Source organism: Hylaeus volcanicus, chromosome 2, assembly GCF_026283585.1.
Source record: "Hylaeus volcanicus isolate JK05 chromosome 2, UHH_iyHylVolc1.0_haploid, whole genome shotgun sequence".
Classification (NCBI taxonomy): domain Eukaryota; kingdom Metazoa; phylum Arthropoda; class Insecta; order Hymenoptera; family Colletidae; genus Hylaeus; species Hylaeus volcanicus.
Window position 1 is genome coordinate 23340512 of NC_071977.1, and position 22889 is coordinate 23363400.

Here is a 22889-nt window from a genome sequence, read left to right on the forward strand (position 1 = left end):
TGGTGCAGTTTATCCTGGTAGTGTGCCTGGTATTCAACAACCAGGAGATGGTGCAGTTTATCCTGGCAGTGTCCCTGGTATTCAACAACCAGGAGGTGGTGCAGCTTATCCTGGCACTACGGCAACTGGAGGTGGTACAGTTTATCCTGGTACCACAACAACTGGTAGTGGTGCAGTTTATCCTGGTAGTGTGCCTGGTACTACAACTACTGGAGCTGGTACAGTTTATCCTGGTGGTGTATCTGGCACTACAACAGCAGGAAGTGGTACAGTTTATCCTGGTACCACAACAACTGGAGGTGGTACAGTTCATCCCGGTACGACAACAACCGGTGGTGGTGGAGTTTATCCTGGTAGTGTCCCTGGTATTCAACAACCAAGAGTTGGTGCAGTTTATCCTGGCACTACAGCAACTGGAAGTGGTACAGTTTATCCTGGTAGTGTCCCTGGTATGCAACAACCAGGAAGTGGTGCAGTTTATCCTGGTAGTGTACCTGGTATTCAACAACCAGGAGGTGGAGCAGTTTACCCTGGTGGTGTACCTGGTACTACAACAACTGGAGGTAGAGTAGTATATCCTGGTAATGTACCGGGCACTACAACAACGGGGGGTGGTACAGTTTTTCCCGGTAGTGTGCCTGGTATTCAAACTCCAGGAGGTGGAGTAATATATCCTGGTAGTGTACCTGGTACCACAACAACTGGAGGTGGTACAGTATATCCTGGTGGTGGGCCTGGCACGACAACAGTAGGAGGTGGTGGTTATCCTGGTAGTGGGCCTGGTATTCAAACACCAGGAGGTGGTACAGTTTATCCTGGTAGTGTGCCTGGTACTACAACAACAGGAGGTGGTACAGTTTATCCTGGTAGTGTGCCTGGTACTACAACAACAGGAGGTGGTCGAATTATAACGGACTCGAAAGCAACTGCAGATACTAAAATATACCCAGGACAAATTCCTGGCGGTTTGTATCCTGGTATGGTTGTAATTGGTTCTTCTCCCGATGGCAGTCCAGGTACTATCGTCTATCCTGGTGGTGTTACACGAACTAGTTCATATCCTGGAAGTATCGCAACGGGAACTCCAGGGCAACTTGTAACAGCTGGCCGCATAAATTATCCCGGAGGTATTCCTACAGGAGTAGGTGGTACAGGATTATACCCAAGTGGCACTTTCCCAGGAGCTAATGTACCAAACATTGCTGTACCGCCTGATGCTGGAATTGTATCTTATCCTGGAGTTACACAGCCTAAAGTTGACCAAGTCTTATATCCTCCAAGCGCGCAATCGCAATTACCATATCCCAATGTTGTACAAAAATATCCAGATGGTAGTGTGATTCAATATCCTGAAGTAGGAAAATATCCAGACAGTCCTGGTACCGTTCCTTCTGGGTATCCATCGCAACAAGGACACTATCCTGGCACAGTAGCGTGGCCTACTGGTCAAGGTCAATCTACTCCAGGTATGACAGGAGGTATTAGTGGACAAGGAACTGGACAGTACCCAGGCGCAGGACAAACTAACGGGCAACAATATCCAGGGTTACAGTATCCAACTGGAACAAGACCCGCGGAAAACATCAGAGAACCTTCCCAGTATTATCAACAACAACCCGTCAGTGTTGCAACTACAGGTGACGATAACTCCGATTCTCAAGCATCTAGTTCTGTAAAACAAACTGATGCAGGCACACAAGCGAGTGCGTCGGCTCAAGGAACGCACGGCCAAGGTACAGCCCAATCTCAAGTAAGCGGTACGTACACTGGTTCTGGATCATTCTCAGCTCAGGCTGGTAGCAGTGACAATAACAAAAGTGCTCAAACGGAAGTTAGCGGTGGTAAAGGCGGTGCTATGAGTAATTCCCAAGGAACAGGTGGTTATGGAAAAAGTCAGGCACAAGTTCAATTGGACTCTGAGTCTGGGGCTACATCCACAGGTGCGCAAAGTAGTGGATGGAACCATGGGACTAACTCTCAGGTGCAAGCGAGCTCGAAGGGTGGAATGGCTGATGCCCAAGCAAATGGCGAAGGGAGTACCTCGAGTCAAGCGCAAATTGGTTTTCAACCTTATCTGAAAACAAACGAGAAACTTGAAAGACATTCGGAACCTTTTCGCGGAGGAGGAACAGCATCCGCTCAAAGTGGAACGAATAGAGGTCAATCTCAATCTCAACTGGAAGGATCCTTCCAATATGGAATTACTTATTCAGGCGCTGCTCAAGCAGGCTCAGGATCTGGTGCAGTAGCCTCTAGAAAACCATTCAATTTCAGCCGCACGGACACCGAGATATTTCATTCTTTCAAACCATATAACACTCCGCAAACTGGAAAAGATAATAGAAGCGATGTAACAAACGTATCCGTAGACGAGTACAATCAAGATAAATCTACGCAAGGTTTACATACAAGTTCAAGTTCTCGTAAGACAATTGTTACTAATGTACCGACAGAAAATTCTCCAAACGTGGGTATCAGTCAAAATCAGTCCGCTGAAAAATCGCAAGTAGACGATACTATGTACGAATATGACGAAGAATACGATGGTGAGGATTACGATAGCACGCAGATGCAAACTTCGATGAATTCAAAACAATCGAAAGCTACTATCGTAGAATCAAATACTAACGATCATCAATCGCAAACGATACAGTTTACAACTGGGAATCGGTATGATGTTCGCGTGAAACAGGATTCTAATACGCCGCAGACTAGCGATGTGCTGCAACCAGGACAATCGTTACCAGGATATACAATTCCACCTGGATTCCGTGGCAGGGTAACATCTGTAGCTGGTGACGTAACTATTGCTCACGGCGACGGAAAGTCTCAATCTCAAACTGTTTCTTTAACTCCAGTAGAACCAAATATTACTCGTGAGAATAAATCACCCATCTCAGAAATCAGATCGCTTAAAACTAATCACGAGAGATTAGTCGAAGATCGTGCTTCATTCAAAGATAAACATAAAAAATATAACAATCCCAGAGTTCAAAGTTATCCAACGTCTATGGAATATTCCAAGCCTACTACTGACGTGCCAATAAAACAAAGTTATTATACAGTAACGAATAGCTTTGCTGGTAAAATGGACGATAGTAGAAATTCACCGAGAAAATATGAACATCGCTATTATACTAAAAGTTCTACCTGTGGATATTTTACATTCTCGTGTAACGTTGTATATGGTTCTAATGGTAGGACGAAAATCTGCAAACCTAAGATGCCAACACATCCCGATGGTACGCCTATGAAATGTTAACAGGATTTGATTAATTCTTAAGTCTCATATTGCTTAGGGAAACTTTCCTTTTCATTTGATTTTCATACATTGCTCCAACTTTTTTTTATTACAATTTAGACTATCCTTCTTTTTTATTTTTTTGCATTAATTACAAACACAAATATTTATGATCGTTCATACACTTTATGAATATACGTCATACTCCTATTGTCTCTTACATACATACGTAGTATATATATATATATCATTTTTATTGAGGTAATTTTACTGAATGTACATCATTATCGATTTAATAATGCTACACCAGCTACTAGTATTTATCCATAAATACTTTATCAATAAAACACATATTATACAAATAAAAAGTTCTGTTTTCTATTTTCCTTCAATTGTAAATTGCACCAAGTGATAAACATTTATGTTGAATATTCTAGTAAAATTTTCTATAGACGAATGAAAATTGAAATACTAATTCTTCTACTTAAAATTAGTATAATAGTTACTACGTAACATAGATAGATACGCGCACAAATGTTTTACTTATTTTACATATAGATTTGTGACATCATGGGAATTGTAATTATAAATATCAGGTATCGTAGATGGTACAGATCATCACACATTTTCCAATTTCACCAGTCTTTAGGTAAGAGGCAAAATTTATAATTACATATATCATTTACGTATATATACAGTGTTTATATACATGCAATAAAAATATTTAAAAAATAATATATATTGGAATGTGAACTTTTCACAAATGCGGATATATAAAAAACATTTTCGAAGTAAAAGAAAGAGTACAAAAAGATAAGTATATACAGTAAAATAAAAAAAAAGTAATACAAATCTAGAAAAATATTCTAATAATTTTAAACAATAATACAATACTGAGATAGGCAGTGATTTTTCATAACTCAAGCTCACCTGTAAAATAAATTAATCTTGCCTACATCTTTAATAGCTATTCACAATTAAAAGTACTGCTAAACCGACAGGCGTATCCATACTGGAAAATTTAGGAAACTACTTTTCACATTCCAAACTCGCATATATCACTCAAATCAAATATGATATTATTGATATGAGTGTATACTAGGCTTCTTGATATTCATACCCTGAAACAATATTTACACAATATTATTTTAATATTGAAATCACCGCCTATATAAAATAATGAAATTTACCATCTGATAATTTGTCATCATTGTCTGTACGTAATTTTTCTTCGATATTTTCTCCTATCCCTACATCTATTGTGTAGGAATCAGTACTGATAACAAATTAATTGTCAGTAATTATTCTACAATTTAACTAGAAAAATGTAGACATGTAATATCATACAACTATTAATCAGGATTGTTATTATTTACCTATTTCGGAAGTGCTCTAATTGTACGTTAGCAGATTCTAATTGCTCTAAAAGATCTTCATTCGCCCGTTGCAATTTGCGAACACTATTAGCCGCGGCATCTACTTCATCCTGAGCTGCAGCTAATTCTTTCTTCAATTCTTCAACTCTTGATCTTACTCTCTTCACTTCTGCCTCGTATTGCTCTGATCTTCTCATTGCATGTGAGAGCTCTGTCGTTTTCTCCTCTAAAGATTTTTTTAATATCTGAAAATTGTTTAATTTATCGAATAAGTATAATATATTTTATATTATGTTTAATTGAAAATCACACGTTACTTCATAATACAAACCGTATTTCTAACCAAAAGTTCTTGTTGTAACTGTCTTGTATCACTGTCAGATGTGGACACCGGACGCGATCGTCGAGATTCTATTCTTTCTTGTAGATCATGTAATTCATTACGAAGCTGTTTATTTTCTCGTTCCAATGAAATTTTATCTGTTTCCAAACGTTCTCGTTTCCCCCATTCTGCGGCATTTTCAGCTTGAAGCTTCTCCAACTATAATTGTGTAATTATCAAAAATAATAATCCTTTAAATACTTATCGTAATTATGTATTAATAAAACTTACTTCAGCTCTAAGTTCAGACAAACGGCGATTCATGCCTTCTCTGCTTGAAGCTTCGTCGATCAAATCAGCTTGCACATCGCTAAGCTCAATTTGAAACCGATCTTTTAATATAAGTAATTCCCTCATAGCTTGGGCTTTATTTTCTTCTAATTCATCGCATTGTTTTTTTAATTGTATTAATTCTGCTTTTAACTTCTCTATACCACGATGTAAAGAATTCTTCTCTCTAATAAAAAAAATTTTAATTATTTAAATAAGTAAAGATAGAAATGAAAATAAAAAGATGACATTTCATATTCTTACTCTCTTTCTGTAAAAATAGTTTTTGTTGCTTCCTCCAATTTATGTTGAAGTATTAATATCTTTTGTGCAGCAGATTCATCATTACATAATTGTGATAAGGATTGATGCTTCTCTACATTATCTTCTATAGAACTAACATCTGTAACTAATCTTGCAATATCTTTATCCAATGAATTAATAGAATTCTCTTTATATAATTCTACAGCATGCTTTGGTACTGCCCCTTGTAACACATACTCTTCAATATCTCTGTCTGGTAAAATATTATGACTTCCTAGGCATACACTAGATTCCTCAAATGAACCTTTAGATGTGAGTAAATCCTTTTGAGAACTCACACTTTCGCTCTGTTCTACATTATTATAAAATTTTAAAAGTTCATCTATACCTAGTGTATTTCTTAATTGTGGATCTGATTCCAAGACAGTAAAAATTTGTTGGTCAAACTGTCCAGCATGCTTCAACAGTACCATATGTACTTTCTCCATTTCTTTTTTCAATTGTTCATTTTGTAATTCCAATTCCTGACACTCATGTTTATAACTGCTCGCATCCTTTACAGCAATCTCTAACTTTGCTCGAAGCATCTTTGCCTCTTCTCTTGCCACATTCCTCTCATTGCGTACTTTACTCCACTTTTCACGCCAATTAGCAGTACAATCTGACCACCACCTCATTGTTTTCTCCATTTGAGCTGCTCGTGCACGAGCTTCTTCCAGCTCTCTTTGTCGTAGAGCCTAAAAGTTGTTATGCAATGAGCTCACAAAAGCTTTTGAATCAAACATTTAATGTTTTAATAAATAAGGATATGTCAAAGTACTGTTGCAATAAAATATTTTAAAAATAGCAATGTAACTCTAAAGTTTCAAATATTAAACGTTTAATTTGCAAATGTTCAAATAAAAACAAATAGTTAAAAATAAACCATTAAATGATAAAAATAAAAAGTAATAAACAATCACCTCTTTGGTTTCCCAGTCACTATCCACATAACGTGATGAGGATGGTACATTAACATCATGTTCTCTCATATAACGTCGAGAAGACGTTCCACTAGCTGTTGACTGTGCCATTGTAAATGGAAACGTAACCTACAATGCTGTTTTTATATATAAACTTCGTCGTTTACTTCTTATTCTTTGTTGAATTGTAAGATCACTTCATGAATTTATAGATAATTTGATTTCGATATCTTATTTACACTTTTATTTGTATCATATTCAAAATAATTCCAATTTAAATACAGTTTTTATATTATTTTAATCTTCATACATCACATATTCATCTGGTGCTGCATTCGTATTATCTATCTATATATATATATATATATATATATATATATAAACATACATAGATACATAATGTACACGTATATAGTGCCCTATACAGTAAGTATTCTGTAGAGAGAGGAGGAAAACGTGTATACGCAATTGCACACAACCATACACTATTCATGTTCTCTTGCACTTATTTACTTTTGCTTTTTACTTGTAGCAGTAAGTATATAAACTGTGAGTGTCAAGTTAGGCATTAAAGGAAGAATGTTATTGTGCAAACTATTTAGTTACTAGTAAACAAATAAATACATACGTTCGTACAATATTAGAATATTTAGCAAATATCAGTCATTTTAAACACTATAAAGTTATGTGCAACTGTCTACAGTGATAAAAAGTGATTAAAAATTTTCAATTGAAAGCAATTGTAATTGAAAATGAAGATCATTTACTTTATAAAATAAATCACAATTTTTGTATAGCCTACACAGTGTTGTAAATATATACTTCATGAAAAGCAGCATTGTATAAACGAAAATAATAATGAATACTGTAAAAAATAACTGTGAAACTGGAAATGGTTTGGAGGATCTTGGTATACCTGGACAAGTTTTCTTAAGAGATGCTCTAACAAGTTGCACAGATCCATTGAAAGCAATTGAAGAATTTCAGTTAGAAAATGGCATTTTGCTGCCATCCTTGCGACCTATGTTACCTTTACTTGATCTTCATGGAGTCAGAAGATTGGACTTTCATGCATCTGTCCTCGAAGAATTACGAGAAAAACTTGTGAAGCGAATTACTGAGATTGGAACAGAAAGAGCTGACAAAGGTTCAGCAGGAGATAGAAGACTGAAGGAGTTACTGTCCAAAAGTTTTCCAGCTGTAAGAGTTTCAGCATTAAGACCTGTTGTTATGTGCATTTTAAGAAACACACCACACATAGAAGATAAATATTTACGTGTACTTGTTCGAGAAAAAGAATTGTATAATGATGCAGACACTGAAGTTAAACGACAAATTTGGAAAGATAATCAAAGTTTATTTGGAGATGAAGTTTCTCCTTTATTTAGTAGATACATTATTGAAAAAGAGCAAATACTGTTTGATCATAGGAATTTAAACAGTCTCTTCTTCACTCCTTCTCCCAAGGTATATTCCAACTAACTTGCTAAAGGAGAAATTGCAATCTTTGTAACATTTTATAATTTTGATTCCCAGGTGAGAAGACAAGGTGAAGTAGTACAAAAACTAGCTCATATGATTGGACATAGTGTAAAATTGTATGATATGGTATTACAATTTTTAAGAACCCTATTTTTACGTACAAAAAATATACATTATTGTACATTAAGAGCTGAATTACTAATGGCCTTACATGATTTAGAGGTCTGTTTATATCATATTAAATTATATTACATAACATCACATAAAATTAATAGATTAATTAAATAAATATTTAATGTTTAGGTACAAGACATTATTTCTGTTGATCCATGTCATAAATTTACATGGTGCCTTGATGCATGCATTAGAGAAAAAAATGTTGATATCAAAAGGTCCCGTGAGTTACAAGGTTTTTTGGATAGTATTAAGGTATAATAAAGCTTACACTTTATAATATTAATTCTTGTCATAATAGAAAGGTGAAATGATCTATAGTTTTATGCAGAGAGGACAAGAACAGGTATTAGGGGACTTGAGCATGACGTTATGCGACCCGTATGCGGTAAACTTTCTTGCTAGCAGTGCAATCAAAATAGCACTCCATTTAATAAATGGTGAATCATTGCCTAGAGAAAATGCAGTTCTTGTACTGCTATTAAGAATGCTTGCATTAGGCTTGTCTGCCTGGCAAATGATTGATTCACAAGATTTCAAGGAGCCAAAATTGGATAGTCAAGTTGTTACAAAGTTTCTACCAGCACTTATGTCTTTGATGGTAAATTAATATATAGACTGCAATAAACTACTTTAAACATGTACAATAAAGTCAGCAATCAATCATTTATTTTTCAGGTAGATGATCAAATAAGACAACTAAATTGTAAACTGCCGCCTGATGAAAGAGAAAGTGCAATTGCTATCATTGAGCATTCTGGTCCACCTCCTGATGCTTGTCAAGCATATGCACAACTCTCAGGAGTTGCAGCTGTTTTATCTATGTATTATGCATTGCATGTAGGCGGAGGTAGTGGAGTAGGAAGAGGAAGAGGCGATGCTAGAGGATTAATGAGAGTATTGGCGACTTTACCGAATTGTCAAGCACAACGTGCATTCGAAGATCCTTTTTTACATACTTTGGTAAAGCAATATAATTTCAAACTTGGATAAATCTATAAATATAATTACAGTATAAAATAAAATTTTATTTTTTTATAGGTATCTTTGTTAATATTAAATATGGCCGATGAATTTTCTAACGAATCATTCTGTACAGTGATATTTGATGAATTCTTCTTGGCAGGCTTAGGCAGAGACAATGTTACACGTCATTTATTAAAACTTCTTTGGTATATTCATTCAAAATTACCACCAACCCGTCTACATACATTAATGAAAGCGCTTCAACCAACTAGTCAGGTACACTTATTTAAAAGAAGACAAAAAAATGGCGTATGTACTGTTTTTAATATTTATCATTTCAGCATAACGAAGCTGTACATAACCTCTATGAAGCTTTACGTGATAAAATTGGGAATCGATCTACAGAAGATCAGTTAGGGACAGCAGTACAAATGGATACATTAGGACTTGATTGTCCACCTTCTCCTCTTACCGGTGTACCTACACCATCTTCGCTGTAAAAACTAGAGAATACAGGTTTTTGCTATTTAGTATTGTGAAAAAAATGAACCTTATTTTATAGTAAATTTACTTGCAGGCGATTGTATTTTCTATTTCTATGTATCTCATCTTACTTAAATTTTATATTTTCATACAAATGCGAAATATTACATACAAATATGTATTTTTTATTTTTTTTTTTATTTTCATTAGTAAATACAAAAACATTTATTCTCAAAATGATTATAATAATGCAATGTCAATTGAAAACTCCTAATATAAACAATACGCTTTAAAAGGATAGAAATAATGTATATAATTTAAATACATTAGAAATTATTAGTATCATCTGTATCAACTACTTTTGTATTACTAGTCAGTTCCGCGACAATTCTATCCAAATAATTTGAATCCAATTTATATGACATTAAAATCATGGAAATATACATTGACGCCTGTCTACCGGATAATAACACTTTTAATTGTGGATCTATCATGCCCAACCTGAAAAATACGGTAAAACATTAACAATATTTAATATTATAATATACTTACGATACTCACATTTTAATAATGACGAGACCAACGAGAGTCCATTCAGCAGTTTTAAAAATAATATTGGTAGCCGACAATGAAAAAGTGTTAACTAATGCTTTAATTAAAGCATTACTGTAAGTATGTTGTGATAACCCACTACCGGTTAAAGCTCGTATTAAATCGGGTAATCTGTAACAAAAATAATTGTCAAGATTCACAGAAACATAAATTTAAGATAAGCATATATATGTAAAAAGTGACACTACATCCTATGAAGTTTATCCAAAAATATTCTACGCCTAAGCGCTTTAGGTGCGTGCCCATCTGTTAAAGGTACCACTGGAACAAACTCATCGTTCTGCTCTGTATCTTCTGTAGCCTTTTTTGGAGTTTCTATAACCATATCACCTTTGTAGAATGCTCGCACCTAAAAATTATATTTAACACATTAGTAATCATTAAATACAGTTAAAGTTCTACTGATGATATTTACTTTTAATTCGATTTTCTTTCCTTCTTCTTGGAGAGCAGACAAATGTGGTAAAGGTTTTAAAGTACTTTTAGTTAAATCTACACGATCGTCTTTTTCATCATCTAATTGTAATTTATTTAGCTTCTTACACAAGTGCAAGTATCTGTCATGCTGTATTACATTATCTATTAACTGCTGTTTAATGCCTTCCTCTCCTGATAATAGACAAAGAGTATCTTCAGTAATCCATTCCTTTAAATTACATTCAATATGCATTGCAAGATTATAAAATTCACACGATTGTTTTACTTTAACACGATGTTTTTGTTTATCTTTCTTATATTTATTCATTTTTATGTCTGCTATAAGATGGCTACTATCAATGTTAGTGTTTTGTTTAAAAACAGTTGTATTACATTTCGTTTGTAATACTTTAGATAGTTTACTTTGTTCTTCATTATTAATCTTATTCAAATCTCTGTCTTCATTTAAGGAAATAGTATCATTATTTAGTACTGTAACATCTGAAGGTACTAAATGATCCAGCAGTATAACATTTTCTGAAGTACCAATTTCTTTGTTAGTATCATCATTTACATATTGTTTGGAATTAATAGCTGTATCCTGTAAATTAATGGATTCGCTTTTCATATACTCTGGATCTTTATCAAAACTTGATGAAGATAGTTTTTCCGTGACTTTTGCTGTTTCAATGTTAACATTTATTTCCTTGGTTTCATTGATTGTTTGAGAACTTTTTACCATGTGGCAATCATCATATGTATAAAATTTATCCAAAGGTTCTTCTTTTAAATCTTTACATATTTCATTTAGTTCTTCAGCTTTTTCATTGCTATTAGAATTTAATGTTATATTTACATCCCAGACATGAATTTCATCTCCAGGTACACTTTTTATCAACTCATCTGGCAAAAGTTTAAATTCTGGTATTTCTTCTTTATCTCTTAGCCAAAGTGGACTTGTTAACATTTGTTCTAAAAGGTAATTCGATGCTCCATAACATTGTGAACTACAAAAATTTTTACGTCTAGTTACATCATAAACTTTATTCTCCTTTGTTGAAATACGGTACTTTTGATTGACCACAGATGTTAATGCATTAGGACATAAAACATAGCCACATAATTTAATTATGGACCTTTCTTCAATTACATCTTCCATATGACTTTTATTAATATACCTTAGCTATGAAAATATATAATAATGTAAAACATTACATTAATTCCTAGCATTATTTCACATTACTTACATTATACAAAAGCCACTCAGGATGAATATCAGGTTCTAAAAGCTGTTCAACAATGATCAAAGCTTTACCATCGCACTGTTTCTTTTTAATTATTGCTAACTGCATTTGTACCTTGCTTGAACAAAATCATAACTGCACAAAAAGTACATAATACATAACATTAAATTTCTAATGAAACAAAGTTTACCTCATTTTTTTCTTGACCTTCTTCCTTTCTAATGCTTCCTGTTTTAGCGTGGATGTTGCCATTTCAAAATAATTATTAAAAACGAAAATTTGCAACTTCAAACAATCTGTCTTTGGGTGGATCAGTATGGTGACTATGGTGTCATGTCGTATTAGGGAAAAATTTGCAAAACGTCTACACTAGAAAATGAACAAAATTTCCTATATTATAAAACTCTAACATTTCAAAATAGAGACTTTTATTTTATTCAAGTATTACGAAGTAATTTCAATATGTAAATTATTCTGAGCATATGTTCGTATGTATATTATGGAATAAAGTAAATCCACTGTCCACTCTCTGTTTTATACATCAAATATGATTAAATTAATGATGTAATGAGAATTTACTCTAGTAAATTTTATTATTCTCAAGATCCAAATAACGATAGCGATAACGTTGGCTAGACTGTGTCTAGAATTAATGAGAATGCAATAAATGCAATTTTATTCTTTATTATATATGGATTCTATTATTACTCAATAATGTATGTATATTATTCGTTAATGTATACAAGAAAGAAATACATTGCTATTGCGTTATAATTAATAATATGAAGGACAAAAGTTTCATAGAAATGCTTTAGTATGAACATGTAACGCACTCTGGCGATGATTTAAGGAAATCCTCAACCGGCTGTCTTGTAGAAGTAGAGGTCTACCGAAGTAGATGGAAAAAGAGACCAGTAGAGTGTGACTGATTGTATGGTGTGATCTTGGAGTGGTGTTACGTTTTCAGTATTATCTTGTTGTGCTCGCCATGACGTTGGTTTGAAATTGTATTTCAAAATATTAATCCCGATGTTGGTCGTAGGACTGTGCCAATGTAGTTTTCATGCTTTTAACGAGGAGAGAATCCGGGGAGGCAATTCGTGGATACCGAAGAAAGCTTCAAACACGTTTGAAGCTTTCGAGGTCGTATTCATGGAACTATGAACCTGGACTCGTTGTCTTTTACTTTGTCACAAATCAGTTATTTGGTTGCGAATTTAAATAAGAAAAATTTTCGGGACAGCTGCCAAGAAATATCAGTTGTAAGTAGACAAAAAACCTGTTGTTCTACTACATCTCTTGTGCCCACCCCTTCCACTTTCTGTCCATCACACGCCGTCCTCGAAACAGTGCAATATGCTTCGCGAACATTATTACCGATTTTATATCACTCCATTCACTAAAAGAAGCTTTTCTGTACTCAAATTAAACGTAGATTTACGCAGGATTGTTTACACTCATTTAATAATTATTAGTAATTGCGTATTCACGCGGCATAAAATACACCTTGAACTTAGCCTCTTTCCGTGACTGGTCTGTGTTCTAACGTATCATTTCGAACGATGAAACTCTTTTAGGTCTTTCGACGCTTCTTTTTTAATTTATAATGATAATAATAAGTTATTTGATTATTAAATAAATTTTCAAATACTCATTTGCTTACATCCTTCCTTTTATCCCACTACTATTATTGACAATCTAATTATATTTGTCTGTTTTTCTATATCTCTTTTTATGTAGATATTCAATATGTAATAGTTCAGTCTATTTTAAAACGCATTGTTTTATTATAGCTGGTGCAGTGGAAGGGTCTGGAGGCAGACAGACACTTGCTGCGCTCTTTGCTCTCGTGCATCGACTTTTCAACTGGCGAGCCACCAGAATTAAGCACGAAAGATTATTTTCAAGTACAGCTTCTGAAGCAAGAGTGTATTAATCTTCTTAGCAAACCTTCTTTCATTTCTAATCTGTGCTTTGCTATAGATCATCCATTTCAACATCAGAAGGTTTTTTATTTTACTTTTTATATAGGTTAAGATTACTGCAACTAGCATCGATATACCGTATATTCTTCTATATAACACGTTGTAAATTAAAAGACTCCAATTTTAATTAATTTCGCATTTTCAGACTTTGAATCCATCGCCAAAGTTTTTTTTACGTTTGAAAAAGGTACTTGGTTTAACTCTGGTACAAGAAGTTGCATTTGCTATTGGATTGCTGCATTCTGAAAATACTGAAATTCGTACATTAGCTCTAGAGCACGTACAAAAGCAATTACCTGAATTGATAAAAAATTATATTAATTCTGAAACGAGCAATAATCATCACGAGGAAGGTTTGCACGATTCATTGCCTGAAGTTCTTCATCTTATATTATCACAGGCTTTTCATTCAGCCAATCAATTTGGCCTTCCATCGGAAGCAAAAGAAAAATTTCTCAAGAATTTAAGGCGCGATTTTCCCCGTGAACTGGTACCAGTGGTGCTAGCACCACTCCTGTATCCAGACAACGGGGAAACTCCGCAAGCCAAAATTGAATTAAACATGGCTGTCAATCAAATGGTAAAATAATTTAATGTTTGTCATTGTGTAGTTACTTTGTTGAACTATAAATTTTAAACTTTTGATTAAATGTAATATATACTTTTCAGGATGGGAATTCTCTAGTAGAATTGATTATGGAATTAGGGTATGGATTTACTAGCAGCGTCGAAGAATGCCGATCAGCGTTAGCAGGACTAGGCGCTCGAGAAATATCTCCAGCATGCGCTGCAAGAGTTTTAGCACATATGGCACGTAGCTATAATAATCTTGACGATGCTGGAGGTTTACAATCGTTTTGGAGTAATTCGGGAGCTGCACAAGATGCGAACAAAGAAAAGTCTGCTGATAATGCTGCTCCCTCTACATGGAATGTTGAAATCTTTATTCAAGCTTTAAAAGAAATTGTATGTAGTTGATATTTGATTATGGTATTGATAATTTATCATATATTGTACTAATTAAATATTATGCTTATTAACCTTATAGCAATCTACACTGTCTTGGAATGATGTGATAATTAAGTTGGACCATTCAGAATTTGTTGTTAAAGATAGACAGGGATTGAATTTACTTATTACTGGTTTGAGGCTAGGATTGCAACATCAAGGATATCCACCAGATATGTTTCCTGTAGAACTTTTTTATCGTCATTGGGACAATGTAGAAGGACAATTCTCCTTAGTACAACAAATTCTAAAGTGTCCAGATATATTTTGCTTTGCTGATTATCCGTATCACTCGGTGACTGTGGACGTGTTAAAAGCAGCGCCAGAAAGCGACAGCAAGGAAGCTCAAACGTGGAGATCCTTAAATGTAGTTGAATTGCTTCTGCACATGGCAGAGAGGGGACTGTATGGACCAATTCAAGAAATATTCAAATGGCCCATTCAACACTGCCCTGATGTTCTTGTATTAGCATTATTACAAATTAATGCTCCTATTACTATATTGAGACAAGAATTACTTAGCACATTGATGCCTATCTTTCTTGGAAATCATCCAAACTCTGCTGTCATTCTACATCATGCATGGCATGGAAATACTGTTAAAATAAAATCTATTATTATGCATGCTATGGCAGAATGGTATATACGCGGAGATCATGACCAAACAAGATTGTCTCGCATTCTCGACGTTGCTCAAGATCTTAAAGCTTTGACTCATTTGCTCACTGCTCAATCGTATCCATTCGTTATTGACTTAGCTTGTTTGGCTTCGAGGAGAGAGTATTTAAAATTAGAAAAATGGTTAACGGATAAAATCAGAGAACAAGGAGAAGTCTTTGTTACCGCTTCTGTAAAATTTTTACAAAGACGTTGTCCTCAAGTGATGGGACCTGGAATAAAAGAAGATCTTACAGTTCCAAAAGCAAGTCAATTACCACAAGAAACATTAACAACTATGCTTGCCTGCTTGCAAGTGTGCGCTGGGTATGTCTCTTTTTATTCAAATTCAAAACAGGTTAATCATTTAAGACCACCTTTCTATTTTTCAAAATTTTTTTTTTTAAAGGAGTGTTTCCCAAGAATGTTCAGAGGCAATAATGACAATGGTACAAAACTGCAGTTTAATGTTGAGTAAAACTACAATGAGTAGACCTCCGCCACCAGGAGTCTTAAGACATCGAGGATTGGAACCTTTTAATCAAGCTACATTAGGCGGACAGGTATAACTATATAGAAATAATTTTTTTATATTTTTAATTGCATAGAAAAACACTTTATTTAATTTTATAGCTATTTTCTTCTAAGCAAGTGGATCCGCTTGGAAATTTAAGTTCGAGTCTTGCATCTATGGGTCTCGGATCCAGTCTTGGACCACCAAGCAGTTCTGCGTTCAATTTACCTGGTGGTCTCGGGCCTTTGGTATCGGCGCCTGGGTCTCCTTCGCGCCTAATGGGACCTTCTCCAAGTCCTTTTCCAATGTTGCCATTATCTTCTCAGTTGCACTCAGGGCCAGTTGGAACACAAGGGCCATCGGTTCTTCCTGGCAGCACAACGATCGGAGGATTAGGTCGTCTTGGACCACCAACAGGCATTGAAAAAGCAAGAATACCTGAAACGTCGAATTTATTTCCTGATATGGCGCAAAATGTTTCGAAAGAAATTGAAGATGAAGCGAATAGCTATTTTCAGCGCATATACAATCATCCACCACATCCTACTTTATCAATCGACGAAGTTCTCGATATGTTAAAAAAATTTCAAGATTCTGGTAGTAAAAGAGAAAGAGAAGTATTTAATTGCATGTTACGGAATTTATTTGAGGAATATCGTTTTTTCCCTCAATATCCCGATAAAGAATTGCAAATTACGGCACAATTATTTGGTGGAATCATTGAAAGAGGATTGGTTAATAGTTATATGACGCTTGGATTGGCTCTAAGATTTGTTTTGGATGCTCTTCGGAAACCAGAAGGCAGCAAGATGTATTACTTTGGCATAACAGCTCTGGATCGTTTCAAGAGTCGTTTAAAAGACTACCAAACATATTGTGAGCACGTCAGGGCAATTCAGCATTTCAGTGAGTTCCCACCACATTTAATTGAGTATATAGAATATGGATTACAGGGGCAGGAGCCTCCCACAAGACCTCAAGGTCCAGTACTCCCAAAAACTTTAGCAGCTATGTTAGCACCTGTTACAACACCATATAAGACTATCACAACAACTACTATAACGACAAGTACTACTCAAGCAAAGTCGTCCACAACACCTACCACATCTCTCTCAGCTAGAGTAAATAATATTTGAATTTTATTTAAACTATTAATACATAATGTGATTTCTTCCATGGTGCTTATTATTTTTTTCAATTTTAGCCTTCGATTGCTAATGCAACAAATATTGATACATTATTAGTAGCAACAGATAAAGAAGAAAAAATCACATCGCCACCAGAGGCTTTACAAGACAAGACAGCGTTCATTTTTAACAATCTTAGCCAACTCAATTTACAACAAAAATGTGATGAAATTCGGGAACTTGTTACGGAAGAATATTGGCCTTGGATGGCTCAGTATTTAGTAATGAAACGTGCAAGCATTGAACTTAACTTTCATGCTTTGTATTCGAACTTTTTAGACTGTCTAAAGTTACCTGAAGTAAATAAAATGGTTACTAGGGAGACATTTAGAAATATAAAGGTATTTGACAAATTTTATTGTCTATGCAATTATTTTTATAGCATTTACGAAATTCTTTATTTTTTAGGTTTTGTTACGGAGCGATAAGGGAATAGCAAATTTTTCTGATCGATCGCTTCTGAAAAACTTAGGTCACTGGTTAGGAATGTTAACTCTTGGCAGGAATAAACCCATCCTACAGGTATAACTTATGCTATTAGTACTCAGGGTTTATATATAAATATAAATATAAATATAAATTTATATAATTAATATGGAAAATAAAAGTTAATGTTTCTTGTTGTAACAGATTGATATAGATCTAAAAAGTTTACTTGTTGAAGCATATCATAAGGGTCAACAAGAACTCCTTTATGTAGTTCCCTTTGTTGCTAAAGTACTTGAAAGTTGTGCAAAGAGTCGTGTTTTTCGCCCACCTAATCCGTGGACGATGGCAATTATGAATGTACTAGCAGAACTTCACCAGGAACCTGATTTAAAACTAAATCTAAAATTTGAAATTGAAGTGCTTTGCAAAAATCTAACGATTGATGTTGGTGTAAGTACATTAACAACAAACTTTGTTTTGCGTTATATTACCATTAATATTATTTTTATCGCAAACACAGGAATTGAAGCCAGCACTTTATTTGAAAGACCCAGAAAAATTACGAAACTTAGAATATCAATTATCACATCCTAACAAAAAGTCTGAAGCAAAGAACAATCAACAACAAACACAAGGTCCTATCGAAGAATTAGTTGGTCCTACTACAACAGGAACAATTGTTCCACAAACAGCTCCCGCGAACACAACACCATCTTTACCTACTGGTCCACCAGAACCGCGTTTTAACTATATGGATATATCTGTAACAGGCATTGCTAACATTTCTCAGCATATCACCCTTAATAATCAGGTATTAACTGATTCTCAAACAATTTAATTTTTAAATAATATTATTTCCTTTTTAATTAATCAATACGCATTTTTAGCTGCCATTGTTCCAAACTCACCCACATTTAAAGCAATTTGTTCGCCCGGCTGTTGAAAGGGCAATTCAAGAATGGATTCATCCTGTTGTTGATCGTTCAATTAAAATAGCTTTAACTACTAGCGAACAAATCGTAAGGAAAGACTTTGCATTAGATCCAGAGGAAGTTCGAATGAGAACAGCTGCAAGACACATGGTTCGTAACTTAACTGCTGGAATGGCTATGATCACTTGCCGAGATCAGGTAAGTTTTTGTAAATCTGTGTAAAAGCAACAGCACAATAATTTCTATACGATGATATCGTAATCCTATAAATTTGTTTAGGTTTTGGCGTCAATTAGTACAAATTTAAAACAAGCCTTTCTCGCCGCATTGATGGGGACGACTCCACAGCAAAAAGAACTCGTGGAACAAGCAGCTAACGTAATTGCTGCTGACAACATGGAGCTTGCCTGTGCATTTGTACAAAAAACGGCTATTGAAAAAGCTATTCCAGAAATGGATAAACGTTTGCAAAATGAGATTGAATTGCGAAAAATTGCACGTCAGGAAGGGAGAAGATACTGTGATCCTTTAGCTAAATATCAAGCAGAGAGAATGCCTGAGCAAATTAGATTAAAAGTAGGCGGTGTAACGCCCCAACAAATGGCTGTTTATGAAGAATTTGCAAGAAATATTCCAGGATTCTTGCCACTTTCCGAGCGCGATACTCAAGCTCTATTAATGCCAAAACCTGTCACAGTAAGTGTTTTATACCGTACATTTCTAATTCTTATACAGTAAAAATATTCGAAACCTTACTTTATTTTTTTTTTCTTTAATTATTATTATATTTGGAACAATTTTATTTTGGAGGAACCTGCTGTGACTGCATTTGCTGCTAATCCGGCAGTTGCGGTAGCGACTGCACAACAGGTTGCATATGCAGCAGCAGTGAGTAACGATGAGGTAGGAGCTATGTTAGAAAAGCTTGCAGCTGAAGTTGAAGTACTACTTGCTGCAATGGGTCCAGCTGCACCTCCTCCACAACACGCTGCTCTTCATAGCCTGTTGGAATCTATTATCCTTACACGAAGATCAAGAGATACAGGCGCTGCTATGACACTACTTAAGAAAGTAAGTTATTTAGATTACAAAAGAAGTGTCAAAATTATAGATGAAGTCAAACATACAAATATCTTCAAATCAGGATAATACAATCACGTGAGTTCATTTCTTAAATTTCAGGCCGTGGAAGGGCTATTAGATGGTCCTACAATTTCCGGTGTGATAGATTCTGAAATTATATTGCGATACAGAGAACTTCATTTACGTATTCTGAAGTGTCTTCAAGATCCACGTGCTTATGGTATGCAATGGACAAATAAACACGTTACGCGCTGTTTAACGGAGTGCAGAGAAGAATTTCGATACAATTTTGAGGCTGTCGATTATCTTATAAGGTATATTATTATGAATAGTATATTTTCAAATTACGAAATTTGTTAGAATTTTTAAATATACACAAATGGTTTATTTACAGATCTCATTTAATTAGTCTTCCGCAATATGACTTAGCTTTGGTTCAAGCTATAGATTCTGGAAATGCCATGGCAACAGCATTCGCTATGCAGCTGGTACAGCTTTACTTAATTGACGAAAGACAAACTACACACGTTACCGAATCCGATTTGTTCCACACAATTGAGATATTGGCTAGAATGGCTCATCACAGAGCACCACCTGAAGGGTTATTATCAATACCAATATATTACTATCAATTGATGTAATTCATTTACAATCGAATGACGTAGATTTTGTGTACTTTCAGGATTTTACTGTTTAGATTAACAAGTTTGATAGAATCGTTACGCGCTTATCACGATCCAGGTGTATTAGCGGACAGAGCACCCGCTGGACCTACGGCGCATATTCATTCTGGAATTCTGCAGGTGAGAGTAAGTAAATTCCGCCGTTTCTGAGGTTTTGAAAAATTGCCCACGTACGTATAATTTATGTTGCGTATCTTTCCTTATAGGCGCGTGATTTCGATGACCCACCCGGATTGATGGAGAAAACGGAGTATTTATTGCGCGAATGGGTTTCAATGTATCACAATCCTACGCATTCGCGTGATCCTACGAAAGCTTTCGGAATGTTCGTCCACCAAATGAATATTCATGGAATTCTAAAAACCGATGATCTCATAACAAGATTTTTTAAATTAAGTACTCAGATGTGCGTTGATCTGTGTTACCGTGCTTTAGCTGAAACAAATGCAGCCCCATCTGTTGTTCGTGCAAAATGTTTCCATTCATTGGATGCTTTTGTTCGTTTGGTCGCGCTCTTGGTGAAACATTCTGGCGACAGTACAAATACTCATACAAAGATCAATTTGCTAAATAAGGTGTTGGGAATCGTCGCTGGCGTATTATTGCAAGATCATGAGATACGCGGAACAGATTTCCAACAGCTTCCCTATCACAGAATTTTCATTATGCTCTTCTTAGAGCTTTGTGCTCCTGAGCCTGTACTAGAAGCAGTAAATTATCAAGTATTAACTGCTTTCTGCCACACTCTGCACATACTTAGACCAGCCAAAGCGTCAGGATTCTGTTACGCTTGGCTAGAACTAGTTTCGCATAGAGTTTTCATTGGACGTATGCTCGCTATTACGCCGCAACAAAAATGTTGGGGAATGTACGCGCAGCTTTTAATCGACTTATTCAAATATCTCGCACCTTATCTTCGAAATGCCGAACTTGCTAAGCCTGTTACTTTATTGTACAAAGGAACTCTTAGAGTATTACTGGTATTATTACACGATTTTCCTGAATTCCTTTGCGATTATCATTACGGATTTTGTGATGTAATTCCACCCAATTGTATACAGATGAGGAATCTTATTTTAAGCGCATTTCCAAGAAATATGCGTTTACCAGATCCATTTACGCCAAATTTGAAGGTTGACATGCTACAAGAAATAGCACATGCCCCGCGAGTATTGACCAATTTTGCGTCTATGATACAACCACTCAGTTTCAAAAAGGAACTTGACTCGTATCTAAAAGCTCGCGCCCCAGTCACCTTTCTTTCTGAACTGCGCAGTAATTTACAAGTATCTCAAGAAGCTGGTGTTCGTTACAACATTCAATTAATGAATGCTCTCGTACTTTACGTTGGTACACAAGCCATAGCTTTCATTCGTAGCAAAGGACACACGCCGAATATGTCTACTATCGCACATTCTGCACATATGGATATATTCCAAAACTTGGCAGTCGATCTTGACACGGAAGGACGTTATTTGTTCCTAAACGCAATTGCAAATCAACTTCGATATCCCAATAGTCATACACATTATTTCAGTTGCACACTTTTGTACTTGTTTGCTGAAGCTAACACTGAAGCGATACAGGAACAAATTACAAGAGTTCTTCTTGAAAGACTCATTGTAAACAGACCTCATCCATGGGGTCTCCTCATCACTTTCATTGAACTGATTAAGAATCCAACATACAAATTCTGGACGCACGAATTTGTTCACTGCGCACCAGAAATTGAAAAGTAAGTCAACATAATTTTTAAGATAATTTGATTATATCATTTCTTACTGTATGTTCAATCTCTTATTTTACATTGTTTCAGATTATTCGAGTCAGTAGCTCGATCGTGTATGGTTCAAAAACAAGTACAGCCCACTCCGGAACCGGAAATCCCAGAGTGATAGGACGTTTTATTTTTCATTGTCGATTTGTGTACAGTAAAACGAAGGAACGTAAATAATAAGAGTCGCGTGTAAAAAGTTGTTAATGTACGAATAGATGTACTATACTTTGGGCTTAACTTTTGGTGGATAGATATTAAAATAATCGTATAATAAGTGTATCGATTGAGTTAGAATAAGTGAGACTACTATTATGTTAATATTTTAATAAAAATATTGTTGCATCGATCGAAAAGCAACGAACATTCAACCTCACAAAACGTGTCTTTCGAACAATGTACTTGAAACAGTGTGTTACCATGACATTGTAATACTATAGCACAAATGTCAGTATAATGCGTATCATTATGAAGGAGAGCAAGTCAAGATAACAAGGGTATTCAAGAAATAATAGTGAGTTTTTGTAGATTAAAACGAGTATAAATGTACTATGAGTAAGTGATATATGGAGTCAGTACCAAAATCAATATGTTGTGCTACCTAAGTCATTTAGAGAGTACATGCAGAATGTATGGTGCATTTGGAAACTGTAATATAGTACATAATTACTAGTATACATTGATGTAATTTTTTAAGAATTGTAGCTATGAAAGAAGATAAAGCTGATTAATTAAAATATGGTTTAAGTGATCCTTTGTTTTAA

The 22889-nt window shown here is 35.0% G+C and overlaps 5 protein-coding genes across 12 annotated transcripts in view; 3 read left to right on the forward strand and 2 right to left on the reverse strand.

The window, feature by feature from the left end:
- The window catches only part of LOC128885157 (mucin-19-like), a 6286-nt gene extending 2242 nt beyond the window's left edge, over positions 1–4044 (forward strand). Inside the window, exon 7 of the mRNA XM_054139018.1 lies at positions 1–4044. This exon is cut by the window's left edge and continues 322 nt beyond it. Coding sequence (XP_053994993.1) covers positions 1–3262 — 3262 coding nt within the window. The 3' untranslated portion in view covers positions 3263–4044.
- Positions 3276–6819, reverse strand: LOC128885156 (coiled-coil domain-containing protein 102A-like). Of its 2 annotated transcripts, none has more exons than XR_008459552.1 (7): positions 6496–6819; positions 5534–6270; positions 5231–5456; positions 4949–5158; positions 4618–4862; positions 4432–4558; positions 3276–4362 (listed from the first exon to the last, which is right to left on the reverse strand). XR_008459552.1 is itself a non-coding variant. In XM_054139016.1 (7 exons), exons 1-7 carry the CDS (start codon positions 6604–6606, stop codon positions 4340–4342), a joined length of 1638 nt encoding a protein of 545 aa, XP_053994991.1. In that variant the 5' UTR covers positions 6607–6818; the 3' UTR covers positions 3277–4339. The 2 variants fall into 2 exon arrangements, 1 of the variants encoding a protein (XP_053994991.1); XM_054139016.1 differs by having other exon boundaries at positions 3277–4362; positions 4432–4517; positions 6496–6818.
- Positions 6820–6977: 158 nt separating this feature from the next.
- LOC128885155 (negative elongation factor B) lies at positions 6978–9698 on the forward strand. Of its 2 annotated transcripts, none has more exons than XR_008459551.1 (7): positions 6978–7962; positions 8032–8199; positions 8281–8406; positions 8483–8752; positions 8830–9114; positions 9278–9393; positions 9459–9480. XR_008459551.1 is itself a non-coding variant. In XM_054139015.1 (7 exons), the coding sequence occupies exons 1-7, from the start codon at positions 7354–7356 to the stop codon at positions 9615–9617; spliced, it is 1818 nt and encodes a 605-aa protein (XP_053994990.1). In that variant the 5' UTR covers positions 6978–7353; the 3' UTR covers positions 9618–9698. The 2 variants fall into 2 exon arrangements, 1 of the variants encoding a protein (XP_053994990.1); XM_054139015.1 differs by having other exon boundaries at positions 9193–9393; positions 9459–9698.
- Positions 9699–9926: 228 nt separating this feature from the next.
- LOC128885153 (putative RNA polymerase II subunit B1 CTD phosphatase Rpap2) lies at positions 9927–12216 on the reverse strand. Of its 4 annotated transcripts, none has more exons than XM_054139013.1 (6): positions 12081–12216; positions 11877–12008; positions 10628–11812; positions 10401–10561; positions 10162–10323; positions 9927–10101 (listed from the first exon to the last, which is right to left on the reverse strand). In XM_054139013.1, exons 2-6 carry the CDS (start codon positions 11979–11981, stop codon positions 9927–9929), a joined length of 1788 nt encoding a protein of 595 aa, XP_053994988.1. In that variant the 5' UTR covers positions 11982–12008; positions 12081–12216. The 4 variants fall into 4 exon arrangements, with proteins under 4 accessions (XP_053994988.1, XP_053994986.1, XP_053994987.1 ...); XM_054139011.1 differs by having other exon boundaries at positions 11877–11991; positions 12064–12215; XM_054139012.1 differs by having other exon boundaries at positions 11877–11987; positions 12064–12213.
- Positions 12217–12765: 549 nt separating this feature from the next.
- LOC128885166 (CCR4-NOT transcription complex subunit 1) lies at positions 12766–22865 on the forward strand. Of its 3 annotated transcripts, none has more exons than XM_054139033.1 (19): positions 12767–13135; positions 13667–13879; positions 14004–14438; positions 14528–14824; positions 14907–15850; positions 15933–16086; positions 16157–17158; positions 17242–17565; positions 17633–17746; positions 17855–18103; positions 18174–18464; positions 18541–18783; positions 18865–19281; positions 19396–19656; positions 19768–19982; positions 20063–20269; positions 20351–20471; positions 20558–22086; positions 22168–22865. In XM_054139033.1, exons 1-19 carry the CDS (start codon positions 13034–13036, stop codon positions 22244–22246), a joined length of 7197 nt encoding a protein of 2398 aa, XP_053995008.1. In that variant the 5' UTR covers positions 12767–13033; the 3' UTR covers positions 22247–22865. The 3 variants fall into 3 exon arrangements, with proteins under 3 accessions (XP_053995009.1, XP_053995008.1, XP_053995007.1); XM_054139032.1 differs by having other exon boundaries at positions 12768–13135; positions 20351–20477; XM_054139034.1 differs by lacking the exon at positions 22168–22865 and having other exon boundaries at positions 12766–13135; positions 20351–20477; positions 20558–22090.
- The last annotated feature ends 24 nt before the right edge of the window (positions 22866–22889 follow it).

Bases quoted from the DNA above. Each gene is read 5' to 3' on its own strand.
- LOC128885156 (XM_054139016.1), bottom strand. From the start codon at position 6,606: ATGGCACAGTCAACAGCTAGTGGAACGTCTTCTCGACGTTATATGAGA. The intron at 5,159-5,230 runs GTAAGTTTTATT...ACACAATTATAG, and splicing joins TGTCTGAACTTAGAGCTGAA to TTGGAGAAGCTTCAAGCTGA. The intron at 4,863-4,948 runs GTTTGTATTATG...AACAATTTTCAG, and splicing joins AACTTTTGGTTAGAAATACG to ATATTAAAAAAATCTTTAGA.
- LOC128885155 (XM_054139015.1), top strand. From the start codon at position 7,354: ATGAATACTGTAAAAAATAACTGTGAAACTGGAAATGGTTTGGAGGAT. The intron at 8,200-8,280 runs GTCTGTTTATAT...TTTAATGTTTAG, and splicing joins TGGCCTTACATGATTTAGAG to GTACAAGACATTATTTCTGT. The intron at 8,407-8,482 runs GTATAATAAAGC...AGTTTTATGCAG, and splicing joins GTTTTTTGGATAGTATTAAG to AGAGGACAAGAACAGGTATT.
- LOC128885153 (XM_054139011.1), bottom strand. From the start codon at position 12,125: ATGGCAACATCCACGCTAAAACAGGAAGCATTAGAAAGGAAGAAGGTC. The intron at 10,324-10,400 runs GTAGTGTCACTT...TTTTTGTTACAG, and splicing joins TTGGATAAACTTCATAGGAT to ATTACCCGATTTAATACGAG. The intron at 10,102-10,161 runs GTGAGTATCGTA...CGTATTTTTCAG, and splicing joins GGTCTCGTCATTATTAAAAT to GTTGGGCATGATAGATCCAC.
- LOC128885166 (XM_054139032.1), top strand. From the start codon at position 13,034: ATGAACCTGGACTCGTTGTCTTTTACTTTGTCACAAATCAGTTATTTG. The intron at 13,136-13,666 runs GTAAGTAGACAA...GTTTTATTATAG, and splicing joins GCTGCCAAGAAATATCAGTT to CTGGTGCAGTGGAAGGGTCT. The intron at 18,784-18,864 runs GTAAGTTTTTGT...AAATTTGTTTAG, and splicing joins TGATCACTTGCCGAGATCAG to GTTTTGGCGTCAATTAGTAC.